This window comes from Excalfactoria chinensis, chromosome 3 (assembly GCF_039878825.1).
Source record: "Excalfactoria chinensis isolate bCotChi1 chromosome 3, bCotChi1.hap2, whole genome shotgun sequence".
Lineage (NCBI taxonomy): Eukaryota > Metazoa > Chordata > Aves > Galliformes > Phasianidae > Excalfactoria > Excalfactoria chinensis.
The window spans coordinates 62312011-62328525 of record NC_092827.1 but is presented as its reverse complement, the minus strand read 5'-3'; the positions used below and the strand labels follow the sequence as shown (position 1 = coordinate 62328525).

At 37.9% G+C, this 16515-nt stretch overlaps 1 protein-coding gene across 2 annotated transcripts in view; it reads right to left on the bottom strand.

Moving 5' to 3' along the window:
• IGF2R (insulin like growth factor 2 receptor) overlaps positions 1 to 16515 on the bottom strand; it is a 52497-nt gene that overhangs the window by 17040 nt on the left and 18942 nt on the right. For both annotated transcript variants that reach the window (XM_072332508.1, XM_072332506.1), the window contains 22 exons: positions 16410 to 16513; positions 15859 to 16023; positions 15411 to 15557; positions 14921 to 15067; positions 13920 to 14051; positions 13354 to 13501; positions 12359 to 12536; positions 11648 to 11763; positions 11195 to 11357; positions 10282 to 10461; positions 9382 to 9483; positions 8108 to 8209; positions 7323 to 7497; positions 5905 to 6072; positions 5234 to 5377; positions 4449 to 4627; positions 3989 to 4076; positions 2577 to 2783; positions 2060 to 2190; positions 1247 to 1344; positions 415 to 551; positions 29 to 219 (listed from right to left, as the gene is read on the bottom strand). In XM_072332508.1, coding sequence (XP_072188609.1) covers positions 29 to 219; positions 415 to 551; positions 1247 to 1344; positions 2060 to 2190; positions 2577 to 2783; positions 3989 to 4076; positions 4449 to 4627; positions 5234 to 5377; positions 5905 to 6072; positions 7323 to 7497; positions 8108 to 8209; positions 9382 to 9483; positions 10282 to 10461; positions 11195 to 11357; positions 11648 to 11763; positions 12359 to 12536; positions 13354 to 13501; positions 13920 to 14051; positions 14921 to 15067; positions 15411 to 15557; positions 15859 to 16023; positions 16410 to 16513 — 3202 coding nt within the window. The remainder of the gene's footprint in view (positions 1 to 28; positions 220 to 414; positions 552 to 1246; positions 1345 to 2059; positions 2191 to 2576; positions 2784 to 3988; positions 4077 to 4448; positions 4628 to 5233; positions 5378 to 5904; positions 6073 to 7322; positions 7498 to 8107; positions 8210 to 9381; positions 9484 to 10281; positions 10462 to 11194; positions 11358 to 11647; positions 11764 to 12358; positions 12537 to 13353; positions 13502 to 13919; positions 14052 to 14920; positions 15068 to 15410; positions 15558 to 15858; positions 16024 to 16409; positions 16514 to 16515) is intronic.

Genomic DNA, 16515 nt, shown 5'->3' with positions numbered 1-16515 from the left:
AAAACCCTACCAGGAGCAGCCTACTTACGATTTTGCTTTCATCACACTTAAGGCGCAATATTGTTGTTTTCCTGCGAATTTTATCTGGACAAAGCTCTCCATTAATATATTTCAGAGTAGAAATGCCATTTTCCCACCGGGGTCCTTCAGCTACTTCTCCAAGGCTTATACATTTTATACCTTCCACAAGCGAGACAGCAGCATCAGGAGGACAGGAATCTATACAAATAAACAAAACCACTGCGTTATTATTCCAAAAGTTAAGGACAGCTTGCCTGGAATAAAAACCCACTTTGTTATACCATAGCTAATCTACCTCCAAACCAGCACACAAATTATACTCACTGTGGATTCCTCCCCTGCCTCCAACCCTAACCACCCTCTATTTGTAGCTTGAATATGTTTCACTCTTACGTGCAGCACCATATGGTACTAAAGGCTTGCAGACATTAATATAGTATTTCTTTGTAGAAGTAGATATATCTGTTGCCTCCCAGTTCTCTCTATGTCGTGTCAAAGAAGAAAAGTCATAGAAATTTCCTTCATCATCCCTGTAAGACAGAAAATTTTATTTAAGAGGTATTTTAAAAAGTAATTCCAGCAACTCTGGGAGTTGTTATTCACAATAAACTTTATCCCAGAAACTCTACAAAGAGTGTTGTGACAAGAGTGCACCAGAATCACTGAAACCCACAAGTCTCAAATTCAGTACAGATAAAAGTTATCCACCCTAAAGCAAACTGCCCATGTACACACAGACCATATGAAGCATAAGTAATTTTTAACTTCATTGGAACATACACTGTGCACACCAAACACACACACAGATGACTGTCATTTTTCCTGGAGTTCTGCCTGGTGGAAGTTCTTAATAAGTATCACTTGTTTCCTTGTTTAAGTTGCTGTAGTTGAATATCCATGCTTATAAAAAGCTAGAGTATTCAGATTTCTAACACTAATATCAACATACTTAACAGTTCACTTGTATACTAAATTCATTCCTCGGGAAACTCCCAAGAGAAGTATTTTTCTTTAGTGAAATATTAGTTTGGAGGAAGTACAAATCATATAACAAAAATACTCAGAACATTGCTTTACTAGCTAAAATGACATTCAGTGCTAACAGATTAAGTCAAAAAACACAATACCTAAAGTAGTGGCATTGCATGAGATTGCAATAAGACTACATACTCATTCCCACCATTACATAGCCCCACTTCACTTCCAAGAAAAACCAACAGCTTACCTGTAGGAACACTCAGTAGATTTAACAGGTGGGCAGGCATATTGCGTATGCCATTCAAACATGTAGGTACAGTCCGGAGTTTCCTTCAAAAATACAGGCTGAAAGAACAAAATTCAAGATGAATTTATTTTTTTAATCATTTAAACATAAAAGTTACCATAAAGTCCTGGTCTTGATTCAAGAAGGTGCAGTAACTTCTATTTACATAGAATCTTAGATGCACACTATCCTTCTGATCGGAAAAGTAGAGCCCAAGATGTTCAAAACACAGTTTTCCCCAAACCCAAGTTTATTTACACACCCAATTCTGATGAAAGAGCAACCACTAAAAGCTACAGACTCCTCTATGACACAAGAAAAAGCCAAAAGTAAACCTAGGTACCATTCTTTATGAACAGGAAAGTAAGCACAATAGAGAGCGCTATTGAAGACATTGAGTTACTCAAGTTTTTTTTTTGGACTGACCACATACTACTTGTTTCTCTGCAGATTAGTTCTCCTGCCTTTTACTTCTAACAATTAGACTGCTCTGAGCAAACATCCCTCACCAACATCTCCAAGAGCTTTGGTAGCAGCAGACATTTCATAAAAGAACACCATGCTCTGAATTTCTTGAGGCATGAGGAAGGTTCCTTCCATAAATAGTAAGTTCAGTTATTTATTAAAGCTTTACATCTCCTGCCTAGTCTGTAAGTGAATAAGCAGTTCTTGAAGGAAGCCAGTTCACGTTCTTCATCTTACCCTCCTGCAAATTATGAAGAAAGAAGTTCTTGGAAGACACTATATTCAGGAATTTAATGTTTTGCAACTAACCTCTAATGTAGTCTTGTCACAATAGAATAATATGGCAGTTGATCGTTCATATATTTTATGACATTTTTCTCCACTGGTGTAATTAATCATTATTAAACCATTTTTGAAAGTCAGTTTCTCTGTAAGCAAGCCTAGAAGCGAAGAGGCAAGAAAAGAAAGTTAAACAGCTAATCCAGTAAACAACTGCAACAACACATCTGGCAATAGAGTTATACAGACAGCAGATACAGGCATAGTAAAATACTGATAGAAAGACCTAGACTTTCCTCTAAAACACAACCTAGTTATTTCTTATATCCCAGCATAAGAGGAATTATATCAACCCTTTTTACACTGTAAGATATAAGACTTTACACTCTCTTTTTATACATAGATTTTACTTCCACATGAAGAGGTGGTAGGGTATTTTATCTTATAAAACACACAGGATGAACCAGCATACAACTGAAGCTACTACATGACAAATAACTCTTACTATTCTTTCACTCTTCAAGTTCCTTCCAATCAAGTGCCATACCTGCTACTTTTTTGAAAGTGTTGTCCTTCTTCTTTACTTGACATGATGACACATTATGAGCCCCTGGTCCGCAGTGTTCTGTTATTTCTCCACAAATTCTGAAGTAGTAGTCATACTCATCTGTACTCACTTTTATGTCTTTATTGGAAAGTGGCTTCAGATTATAAACATGACCATATCTTGGATCTTTCACCTGGCAATCCTCTCCTTTAGAGGAAAGTCAAGAATATAAAATATAACCCAATATCTATGAGCCATAACTATCACTAACACAAAATGTAAGAGCTACACTATATTTCAAAAACAGTCCTCACAGGCTCTTCCTTCACCATAGAAGGTGGCTATGGACAGAACCAGAAACACTAAGTCCAGCATTTGCTTGACTGTCTGGAAAGAACAGTGATGTCAAGGCTGAAGCAAAAGTTGTCCTAGATGTCAGTCTTGCATTTTCCTTGAACAGTTATGAGGTCCGCAGAGTTAGTAGACAATCAGTGTAGGAATTGTTATGCTTAAGGGAATATCAAGGTCTACGAAGAAAAAAGGTTTGAGGAAGTTCTAGTTTCATGGGTCTAACCAGCTGACAGAAAATCTATAGTATTACTGCTGATTGAGACTTCAATTCAAGTGATCACTAGTATCACACGATTACTGTTTTTTCATTAATCCCTTAACAAGTTGGTACCAAGACACGATGACAAGTTTCTATCCCTTCAAAATCATGACTCTTGTCAACAGTATCCTGCACAGTAATTGTATATGACAGAGCAGCACCTCTTGCACCACATGTAAGTAACTGACAGTATCGATTATGTCTACTACAGTTGCAAACAGGTACTTCACTGAAAGTCTGGATATTACACAAGGCGTTATCTGCAAGTTGTAAAACAAAGCCTGTCACAGCAGAGAAGATATCTGCATGTTCAGCTTTCAAAGGGCCTACCAGAACTTAAAAATCAATTCCTTCTTGCACGTCCTAAAGTCAACTGTAAACTCATTGTCCCCTCTGGTCTCTCCACCATCATCTACTAAGAGTTAAGTTCACAACTGTTTCCATGCTTCAGGGAGAAAAAAGGGATGCCCTGACAAACACAGGATCAATCACACTCATTAAATCTAGTACCAATACTTGCAAGGCACCAGCAATCCTCACTGTGATTGAGGCAGTACTATGATTTGAGCAGAGTATTACTACTCTATCTCCTCCCTAAATACAAGAGTCCATTTAACTATCATCCTAAATTGCACTTTTAAGGTTAGGTACTTCTGCTGGACCTAAGTGCTAAAGAGACTTCAATGCAAAAGTCAGCATCCATCACTGAAGTATCTGCAGGACAAAAAAGCAAGTATAGTTCTACTAGGTATTTGCTTTTTGTACAGATTTGTTCTATATTTTGAAGCTTAACCACACTTACCTTCTGCTTTGTGAACAGGACAGGCTGCCAAGGTTCTCCAAACAAATACAAACTCACAGTCATCTTCTTGCTCCAAAACTGGTGATCCCTACAGGGAAAAAAAAAAATAAAAAAATGTTGTATGAAGCAGATGTACTAACAACTAAATTGCAAGCCCCAGAACATATAAGAGATAACCCTTTATTGCAGTTGCATAGTCTAAAGTCCCTATTATCAAGCTGCAGAACCCGTTCTGTACAAAGCTGATTTTAGCAGCTCAAAAGTTCACAGAGTCCATTACTGTTCTCAATAGACTCAGAAAAGCAGCTGAAAGGAGAAACAAGAGAAAAAGTCTTTATACAAGACACTGCATTTTAGAACCAGTTTCTCCACTACAAAAAAAAAAGTATACTGTCTCTACTGTTATAGGTAATTCCAAGCTCTAAAGTCTTCAGTAGTAACTATCAGCATAGCAAATTACCATTGTTTGATCACACTGGAATATTATACGTGTAGAATAGTGTCGCTTATCTTTACACATATCACCATTCAAGTAAGTAATGCTCAGTGACCCATCAGTAGCAGCCTGTGGATTCATCTGAATGACTCCGAGGTTCTCACTTTTATCAGCGTATTTCACACAGGATCCTATGGCACCACCTACAGGAAAGCAAAATAAAACTTTAGTACAAAGCTCTGACAACCAGTTATTTTTATTGATTGTAAGACAAATAATGGAGTAGCGTTAAGGGAGCTTCAAGCACTAAGAATGATTCAAATACCCAAAGCACAACACAGCAGATGCATTTCTATTAATGCAGAGACATTGTCTGCCTAAAGGCTTTGAGATAGAAAGACACTGTCCTGCATTCACTGAGACCTTTAATTTATTTCAACTTATTTCTTGCTTATTTTAAACTCCCTAAAAAAATTCAGAATTCATTCAGGTAAGAGGCATCAACTTTTAGTTTGCCTTTTCTTTTAAAAAGTCAGGATACTTGTGAATACTGCTCTGAAAACATTTACCCCAAATCTCTTCCTATACATCTCAGTGCAAGAGTCCTGTTTAATATCAAGTCTGCTCTCAATCCAAGAGCACTGCAGTACTTTTAAACCCTTGCATAGACACAGGTGAGGTATGTCAAGTTCAGCAACTGAACAGGCAGGATTCAAGAAATCTTTTTAAAATAACAAGGGTGGTCATTCTGCATAGAGGGTCTAGCATGAAAAGTCAAAAAGCCAAGAAGCATCAGTCATTTGGCTTACCAGGGCATCCAGGCACAAAAGGCAAAGGCTTGCAAACATTCAAGAAAAACGTTCGCTTCTTTGCATCCTTTGAAGTATCTATAGCAACCCATGGTTCACTCTCTTTGCTCAAATCACTTAAGTCATACTCATTGCCAGCAGCATCTGGAAGAGATGTGGTACGTACAGTAAGCTGGAAGCCTTGCTAAGATAGTTGCAACAGTACTGAGTTTCAGATAATACATTTCATTGACAAATAATTCAAAGTGTTGTTCAGAATCTCATTAGATACCCACTGAGAAAGGGTACTGTTTGCAGAAAGAAGCAACTACACTAAGTGAAAAAACAGACTTCCCTTGATGATGAGCAGTTTAGCTACCACAAGTAGGTATTCCAATTCATAGGTTCATTTCTCCAGAGACAATACAAATTTAACCCATTTTCTTCAGTTAGACAGAAGTGACACCTATGTTCCACATTAGCTTCCTCCCCATTTTTCTAACTTAAACCTGCTTCAAACAAATTAATTCTTCTCCCTCTCCACCTTTATGAAGATCTCAAGTATCGAAATTCTTCAGACCAGGCATCCTTAAATCTTCATCTCAATGGCCTCCACAAAAGACTGTGGTGGTCAGTTAATCCTTCTAATAGTTACTGCACAGAGCCAATGTGAATCCCAGGTACATATTTACCTGTAATCTGGCAGTCTACAGGAGCAGGAGCACAGGCCAGAGCTGTGTGAAACTCAAAAAAAGTATCATGGATGTTCAGCATACTGTTGATCTCTTCATGCACAAACTTAAGCTCTCCAGGATATGAATCATTACAAATGAAAGTCACCGTGAATGTGTCTGACTTCCCTGTAAAACAAACACTGAACTTGAACTTCAATTTAAATATCCAACAAAGCAGCAGCAGGTAACACTTGACTAAGATTTTCTAACAGCTTCCTATTAAACTGCTTCAAGGGCAGTGCTACCTTCTGTTTTTACATTTTCTGAATGACAAAAAACAAACCATTTTTAGAGAACTGCCCTAAAACGCATAGCAGTCACAAGTAACATTGCAAAACAGAGAACAGAACAGAGACATTTTAAAGAGCGTAATCACATTCACTGAACTGTGCTTCCCACATCTTTGACATGTTTGTGGAAACAGAAAGCCTACAAAACATCAAATCCATTGTACCAGTAACTCCTAGGCTGCATCAAACACAGAGTGGTTCTTTAAGTTGTGTAATAACCAGAGAACGCCTAATACGAATGCTTTTTAAGCAACGCATGTTTAGTCTTCTCCATAGCCCGTAAGTAGTAAATAGGGAGAATATTTGTCATTATTGCATCCTAGAGAAAACAAAATAGCAGAAGCTCTCAGCAAAATACACGGTAGCTCAATCACTTGTTTTGGTACTTGCTATGTAACGGAAGTTTTAAGCCTGTGAAAAATAAACGTATCATAGTAATTTATACAGAGAGAGAGAGAACATTTCAGAAGCATCTTAATCCAAGACACGTGCCTGAAAAAACCTTTAATGTGATCTGTGCCCAGCTCAAAACTCAGTTTCGGTACAATTGGAGAGCTTATGTTTAGCTTCTGGGTTTTACTTCTCATTAGTTTTACTTGCAAAACAGACTAGAATTCACGCAGCAGGTACACGAGATACTAAAGCACTTATTCAAGGAACTCTTTATAACAGTGTAAGATACTTGAAAGATCATTTTTCAGTAATAAAACTACATAAAGCCTCGGTTTTGTGAATAATCTCTAAAGCAATAATTTCACTTAAGAGCCAGAGCTCATTTTGCTTGCTTTCTCTATTTAATTATTTCCCCTTCTAAGGGAAGGTATTTCTCATTCACTTAGTAAGGGGAAAAACATCCTGTGCTGTATTTTGTCCAATTTCAGTAGATCTGAAGTGCACATTTTTTTCTGAAAACTGAACCATAATCATTTAGCATGGTTTAATTTCTCATATGAGATACTCATGAGCTAAGCCTGTTTAATTGACTAGCATTAAACCCAGGAGGTTTTATTACACAAAGTGTGAAATGAAGACTGACAGAAAATACAATATTAGAGACAAACTGCACGGCGCATTTCCTGAACTCACCTGATTCGACAAGCAGAGGACCTCTGTAGGTAAGAGTTAGAAACCCCTCACTAGACAGATAAAGAGTTTTGTCCAATTCTACCATTCTCACTGATGTCAGGTTGTCTGCTTCACATCCAGCAGCTGGTTTTCCATTGATTTTACCACATTCTGGCATAGGCCCACAAATGTTTAGCTAGAATTTTTAAAACCACACAGATGTACACAATGTTAACTGGTTCAGAAAAGTTAAGCTTATATAGTCTTTCTGCATCAGTGAAATTCTCTTGTTGAAGCCTAATTTCAAGCATTATGAAATGCCTACCACTTCTGAACTGCAAGACAACTATCTACACGGGAACAACACCCCCAGTGTCCACAAATTCACCCGACTGAAGGAACAGGATGTGATTTAGCTAGTCAAAAATCCTATGATACTGTCTGGATAGTCTAAAACTAACAAGACACATAAAGCACATTAAGAATACTGACATGGATAAATTAATCTCTCATAGGCTTACACTGCCGATTTTTAGCACTAGTAAATAAACCAGTATTATACAATTGAGTACATAACTAGCTATGCACAGCCTAGAGATACCTCTGTGGTGTGACTAATTTTTAGCTTTGCTATACAACAAAATATTAAATACTATTTTGAATGATGAATCAATTTATCTTCTATTCTCAAGTACAATGCTTTTCTGCCAACTTAAATTTTGTAAGAGGATGGAGTAAAAGCTCCAACTCATTAAGCATAACCAGAAGAAAAAAAAAGCAACAGACTGTACAGTCAGAATCCTTACCAAGTAGGTCTTCCCAATGCCAGTGGTTGTATAGCCCTTTTCTGCAGCTAATGGCTGCAGATTGAACAAAAACCCACTGTTTGGATCTCGCACAGAGCAGGACTATAAAATAAAAATTATAACAGCATTATTCTCTACCTCTGCATTTCTTTTGTTTAACATTCTATTTCTAACTTTCTCAGAGAGCCAAAGTAGTGATTTGCACGTATGTTCTATGTACCAAGCAGCAACTTAATTTTGACAACTAGAATACAGCTCTGACAGTAGCAACTCTTCATGGAATTCTTTTGCACAGTTGTCTGTTGACATTGGTCATATGCCAGTAAAGCTAAGTGTAATTTAAGTGATGTTATTTATTGGGTTAGCTAGAGCAAATGTTTTAATTGAAAGATATTTGTACATCAATGCAATATTTTGAGGCTTCTAAACAGTAACTGAGTGGCTCATTGTACATATTTGATCAGCTATACATAAACAAGGATAACATAAGTTGTTAAAAAGCACTCAACTCCACTAGCAGCCTCATAAGGGAACGAAGCACCTAATGTCATGGAATGTGCTCTTTCAGTGTGCAATGAAACACTATTGTCCAATGTTACATGCTTTATGAACACCAAAAGAAAACAGTAAGATAGCACCAAGTTCCACCATGATCAACTTCATGTTTCACTGTAATTACATTATCTCCCAGAGTAATGAAAACGCAGCAAACAGGAAAGCTAGAAAAACTCATACTCTGTCCTGGTGAGGCCACATTTAGACTGTTGGGCTCAGTTCTGTGCCCTCCTGTTTGAAAAAAATAATAAGATCTCCTAAAAGAAGTTCAGTGGAAGACCACAAAGATGACAAAGGGCCTTGAACATCTCCCATATGAGGAAAGGCTGAGTAACCTGGGTCTGTTCAGCCTGGGGAAAAGAAGTTTGAGAGGGGATCTGATAAACATTTCTAAGTATCTAAATGGAGGTGGAAGGCAAATGGATGAGGTCAGGTTCTTATCAGTGGCATACAGCAGTAAGACAAAAAGTAACAGCCTAGAACATCTACATAGGGAAGCTGCATACTAACATGCAGAAGAACTTCTTTACAGTAAGGGTGATGGAGCACGGGAACAGGTTGACCAAAGAGGCTGTGGAGTCTCCTATGTAGACATGCAAGCCTCATGTGAACACCTACCTGTGCAACCTATTGTAGGCAACCTGCTTTAGCAGGAGGGGTTGTACTCAATTTCTTGAGGTCCCTTTCCAACTCCTGCAAGTTCTGTGAGATTTTCTTACCTGAGAATCATCTTTTGTTTCCTTGATTGGACAAGCAGCTTCAGTTTCCCATAGGAACGTAACCACACATTCTTGAATAGAAATAAACCGGGGGCTGCTATTCTGGAAATGGATTGCAGATAGAAGACCAGAATCAAGTAAAAAAAACAATAGCCAAGACCTTCACACATTTGTGAGACTTTTCTTTAAAAGTAGCCTACCAATGGCCCTCAGCCCTAGAAGGTTTGGGATATATGGTACAGTATAAACAAAAATCAAGCACTCCAAGATACTATTAGCTGACATAACTGAAGTCAAACTTGATCTCAGTGCTTTCATACAAAACTAAAGTAGCTCATAACTGCCCTGAGACTCGGATTTTCACCATTTCTCTTGGGAAGACCACTAAAAGTAAGGGAATTAAAACTTGCAGGTTCACACACCAGCAGGAAAAGACTTAAGCAAACATCATTAGCTTCCCCACTGGCCACCAGAGTCTCAACATTAACACGTGGATTTGTATCAGCAGAAGTTCTATAGAATTAAGAACTCCTGTAGAATCAAACTGCAGAGATGCAGAAGCTCAGTCTGGAAATGCACTTTCAACATTCTTCCTCTTAAGATTTTCCACAATGTCTGTAACTAAAAAAAGGTAATTTTTCATGCTAATTAGACTAGTCTGAAGCATCAGTCCCCACTAGGGTCATTAGCGTCTAATTAGCTCTTGTTTATGATGAAATACCCCGTCTCAGAACCCAGAAAAATGCACCCAATTTAAAATAGAAATGCAAAAAAAATAATGGTAAGCCCTCAAGTAGCCTCCCTTAATCTTAAGTCTTACATGCTATAAATTTTCAGGTAGCTTCATGTCATGTGACAGAAAATCTATGATAAAACAACCGAATGGTAATTTGTCCTTACGAGAGTGCCCCTGGAACACACAAAGTGGATGGTGGTGGTGTAAGAAGTTTTCTTCCCATCAGCATTGATGCAAACAGAGCCATTTGCATAAGTCAGAAGAATGTGACCAACTCTTTCAACTACTAGTTCTTTGCTGGCAACTCCAAGATTACTGATAGATGTGACTTCATAGTAAGAATCCTAGGAAAAAAAAAAAACTGTCAGCAATTTTGAACTCAAAAGGACAGTTCTTAAAATAGTTAAAGAAAAAAATCCAGTAATCTTGTATACAGAAGGTTCCCTGCATTGCATTCACAAATCAAATCTAGAAATCTCTCAAACACAGAGTGGAAGGAAAATATATAGGTCCACATCTTTAAAATGTCAGAGCCACAAAACAGTTATTTTACGATAAGGTGTCTATAGTGCCTCAAAACAACCACCCCATCACATCAGCTACACAGCTTAGAAGTTTAGGGAGCCCAGTAATCTCAAGTGAAATAAATACAGTGTAATCTGTAAAGTTGTTTAAAACTATGCTGAAGCCTCTAGCCATTCTTAGAGTTGACCTTGCATATATGCATGATTAGCAAAGCTTAAAAGTCACTATGTAAGCAGAAGAACACTACCAGAACCCTTTTTCTCTTGGCAACTTCTGACTAACTTATTCAAAAGCCTAAACACTAAGAGTAGAGTGGCAAATGCTCCAATCCAAGCTTTATACAAGACAGGACATCCAGAACAGAAGGTTCCAAAATAATGCTACCAGAATGGCTTCTCTATTTTTAAAACAGAAGAAAGAATGATATATACACAGGATACCACTGTACATTGTACCAAGGAGTCAAAATGCATGTGTTCATCTTGTGGACCCCTTTATTTTAAACACCTCAAAAATCAACTCTGAGCTGGGATGGATGGAAAGGCTGCTCACATGATCATGGCGATATTCCATCTGACACACAGATGCTCGTCTGTCACATCCTGGAACAGCAAGTAGTGGTCGGCAGACATTTATGTAGTACTTCTTGCGCTCGTTTGGTCCTGAGTTATCCATGGCATACCAATTTTGACCTCTCTTCTCTGATTTTGCTAAGCTGGGTGGAAAGGAAAAGTTTTATGCTAAGAATATGTGTATACATTAACTCTTTTGCTTTGCCAGTCTCAGTAGAGACTGATAGTAAAAATCAGAGAGTCTTGGGAAGTGGGTCAATACACTAGATTGAAATATCTACATTTCAGGGTACTTGCAGTTCACATTGTTATAACAGATGACTTTTCTAACGCTACCTACATACAAAGCCATCATGCAGTGCTAAGGTCTAAGCCAGAACAAACCTAGAACAGCTAAGCTCAGCTAAGCTCACACAGAGACTCTCATTTTTACCTTGACAAGTCATACTGATCCATGGTGGTGGGATCCGTCACAATGCATTCCAATGGCATTTCAGGACAGGCATATTCAGTATACCACCTGAAGTTGTAGGTATAGCTATCTTCTACCTAAAAAAAAGACAAAATAAACAAAAACACCTATGAAAGCATCAATTGACCTACAGACTACTACATGAATCAAAGCTACTCCTTTTCACATTAAGCTATTTCCCTTTGGTTTGGAAGATATATTTGCTCAGATTGCTTTGTGTTCTGTTTGTCTCCATGTTGATCCTGTCATTATTTCCCTGCTGTAATACCAGAAATACTTCAAAAAATCCCACAACAGAAAACCAGAACATTGTATAACTGCTGTGTTACAGGACAGTTCTAGTACATACTTTTCATCTGAAGGAACAATTACACTTGTTTTTTCTAACTAGGAACGTAAGAGGATGGAAAGCATTTCTAATTACACAGCCTAGAAACTAGAGAATAGCAAGGCAAGAGAACCTGACACAGGTCAACAGCATGCTGTTCACTAGGCAAAACAATCTTCACAGACACTGGCAGATACACCAAGAGAAATAACTGCTTCCTTTATCAGCTTGCTTTATAGATACAGATATTTGCATCCACAAATCTCTGCTGCAATAGCCTAACAGTGATTATTACCAAAATCTACGGACAAAGAAACTTCCCTCTTTAATACATAACTTCTCACCTGATATTCAGGCTGACCTACTCCAGCCTGATGATCACACAGGAAAGTTATAAGGGTAGATCGCAGTGTTTTCTTCTCATTGTTATAAGCAGTACCATTTTTGTAGGTCAACTGAATCAGACCATCATAATACGAAAGTCTGGAATTAGGTAGTCCAAGACTCCAAGACTGACCCCTTCTAAAAATGAAAAAAAAGCACAGGCTGAACCAAATTCAAATTTAAAGAGAAGTATTCCAAACAGTAGGCACTTAGGTATGTTTATAGAAGATTCCAAAATAAGACAAAAGGATTAAGTAACAGTGATTAGACAAAGCATGCCAGGATGAAGAGTGCCACCAGAAGGAAACTTAAAACATGAATAGGTGACCTTTGGAGAGGAAATCACACCTTGCATTCTCTATAGTGACAGAAAATTCATATTTTCAAACTATGTATTTTAAATACTAAGCTCAGTTTGGATCCATGCAGTTACCTGAGGACAGAAGATCTAGGACTGCACAACAGCAAGTCTTCCCACTTATGGACAACAACTAGACTCACATGCCCTTAGATCAAGTCCAAGTTTGGTCTAGGAGGCTTTAACTTAATGCTAGCTCTGTCAGATTTAGCCTAACTATCTTCCCATGAAGTGTAGTTATAGTGCCTGCAGTGAATTCTGCATAGAGTATCCTAAGTTGGAAGGGTCCCACAAGGATCATTGAGTCCAACTCCTGGCTTCCCATAAGACCACCCAAAAAAAAAAGCACCATATTCCTGAAGGAGCAATGAACACTCTCAGTCTCAAAAGCTAAATGCAAGCAAAATCATATTTGCACTTTACATGAAATAACTGGCAGCCTAACTACTGTTCTACCACACACTATTTTACATATTTGATATGCAAATTCCTTGAATTCTAGTAGTGCAATAACAATTTTAAATGCAAATTGCTGTTACACAGACAACGCATAACACAACAGGAAATCTTTTACAGGCAAGAGAATCAGTTACTCACCCTTGTGTTACCTGGCACGCTGCTGACTGTGTGTGACACAATTCATCAGGCACACTGCCACAGATATTTATGTAGAACAAATATTCTGTAGTGTTAACTGTGTAGTACTCGTTTTTCTTGGTCAGTGGTGATAAATCAAAAGAGAAGCCTAACACAGAAGAAAAAGCTATGAGTTCCACTTTTTCTTGTCATCTATCAGATCTCAGTTCCACTGGTTGGTTACACAGCTAGTTGTTACATACAGATGTGATCCCCATAAACAAGTCTACTTTCATGTAATTGTTCCAGAAAGGCACAAGTTCAAATATAAAGCACGTTTCCTACACAAAATATTACTACAGTCAAGTAACAACCATTCTTCTCCCAAACACACTAGCAGAGTATTAATGCTCATGCTGCTCTCACTTTCCATACACATGCAATTAAAACAGCTGCGCTGAAGTGCTAAAGGTACTTAGGCTCGCACTGAACTCACTTCAGTTTTGAAAGGCACGATGACTAAGCACCATAACAATTTCTTTCCTCAAGGTCTTTAAATGTAGCCAACATGCAGATACTTAACCTACCTGCCTGAGGATCAGAGACTTGACAGTTATCTCCTTCTGTCTTAGACAGGACACATGCAGCAGCAGTATACCAGTCAAAAGTAAATGAACATACACCCTCAGACATCAAGATCGGAGCACTTTCTAGATCACCTGGTATCATAAGAGCAATGTATTAAGCTGCATACAGTATAGTCAGTACAGTCATTTGACAGAGTAACTACAAATTCAAGGCTAGCAATAGACTCCTTCCCAACATCAAACTGGAATTAACAGTTAAAGTGCCTCTCATCTAAAAACAAGGACCACACGGAATCAAAAATGCTTTATAGACAAGTTCCTTGCACCCTGCTCCTCCTCAAGCTTAGCCAAGGGGTAGAAGATGGTACCCAGTAACAGATCGAGCAGTATATCTCACACTTCAGAGGAAGTTTCCTTTTACTTGCAAACCTGGAGCTTTGCTACAAAGCAATAGCTTTATCAGGAACTAGCACATGACCTGATGACCAGCACCCCTGGAAAAGTTATCTTCCTCAGGCTGAGGTACAAAAACCACAAGATTCCTATTTCCCTCGTGGGCTATTATAAGGAGGGAACAATATTAAAAAGTTAAAAATATTAAAAAGCAAATGCTTCGGTATTTTGTACACTGCAAGCAATTTAGAAACAAAATACACTTTTTGGAAAAGACTGTTAAAGTATACAATTGCATTTCAGAATAAGTCTTCCACCAAGACAAACTGGAAATAGGAAGTGCCTTTTGCTATGGCTTCCAGGTGTTTCCTTTAACCACTTAAATATACATTTTGTTTGAGGCAATCTCAGCTTAAAAGACTGTTCAAAACTCTTTAAAGACTACTTAGATAAAACATAACATAAATGCAGTTACATTATTATCCTAGCAAACAAAGCACATTTCTTCAACTTTTGTATACAAGAAAATTAGAGACATACACTAAGACAGTACTCATTCCTAGGAACAGGAGATGACCTCCAGTTTTTAACTAGATCAAAGACCTTACCTGGTCTGCATATAAGAGTGATGATAGTTTTGATTTTTTTGTTAGCACCACAGCTATCTCCATTTGAATAGGTAAGTTGAATGTTTTCTCCAACCTTCTTAGGTGGAGAAACAAACGTTCCAAGATTCTTGCTGTTTTTTTCATTATCTACAAAGACAAGAAAGTCATTTTTCCCCCCAGAAAGCATTTTATACCATGAAGAAAACATTATCTAGACAAATGGAAAAATAAAGTATAAGGCTATGGGTTTTTGGTTGTTGTTGTTGTTGTTTTTTCTACCTTCCCAAAACTATACTACAAATAAGAGTGCAATATCATTCTTTAGTTACAGAAAAGCCTACTGATAACGTTTCCTACAGTCTTCTGGAGCACAATGGAAATACATTCCCAACTTTTTTCCTCAAGTAACTGGAAACAGTGCAGCTGCTTTCAACTTACAGAGGATCTGCTAAACCTTCAGTGTCTTACAGACAAGAAGAAAAGGACTCACCTACAGAGCAAATAGCAGCATCATCTGGGCAGCTGGAAGCTCCTCCTCTCTTCAGCACTTTATGGCAGACATTGATATAATAACGCTTCCGCCCTTCCTCTGAAAGATTACTGTCCACAGCTTCCCAGTTCTGGGCTGATTCTGATTCTGAAATACAGTCATTATGAACATGTCATCTAGTTTAATCTTTCCATCCTCTGCACCCCAGAATGCCTTTTATCATGAAGAATAAATAAATAAATAAATAAATCTCCCATCCCAATTGCCTCTAAATGTATGTTTGCCCTCCTAAGGTGCTTACTTAATTTGAGAAGAAGGAAGTAAATGCCAGTATCCCAGAAAAAACACAAAAAGTGAAATTTGATTACTGTTCAACTAAGGAATTGCAATGACACATGCATATCAATTCAGAACAGAAGCAATTGAAAGCTAGTTTTCACTGCCATACCTGAACTGCGGACCAGAGGTGACAAATCATAGTGCTTTTTCTTATCAGCAACTCTGCAAAGAAGATCTTCTCTCTCTTTAACACACGCATACTTTGTATACCAAGTGAAAAAATAGGTGCAGTCCACTTCACCAGTAAACACAGGAGTTCCTCTACCTTCATTACCTTAATATTGATAACAGATAAACAGAGGTAAGGTAGGCAGTGGGAGAAAGAGGAGAAAAGCAACAACATTTGAGAATTAGCAAGGATAGAAAAAACACAGTTCCTGTGCAACAAAAGTTTGCTAGTTTGCTATTTTTTTGTCTATAAATGGTTGGCTAAGAAACCAAGCCCTTTCCTGATTTAACATTCTTGACCACTAAGTGCAAATTAAATCAGAGCCACTGCACAGCACAAAACAATCCTGACACACGTAATTTAGTGCTTACTCTAACAGTATTTTTTTGCATTAACTGTAGCTCAAAGTATGCATACCTCTTAATGTAAGGTGTAGTAGCAAGCACAGAAGTCAAACTCAGAGCAGAGTGATCACGGCTCATTACACTCACCTGCTGTTTCATTGCACTCAAAGTTTATGACAGTCATTCTCTGAAAGCCGGAACTACAAGCATCTCCATTCGGATAAATTAAAGTGAGATCTCCATCAGAATATCT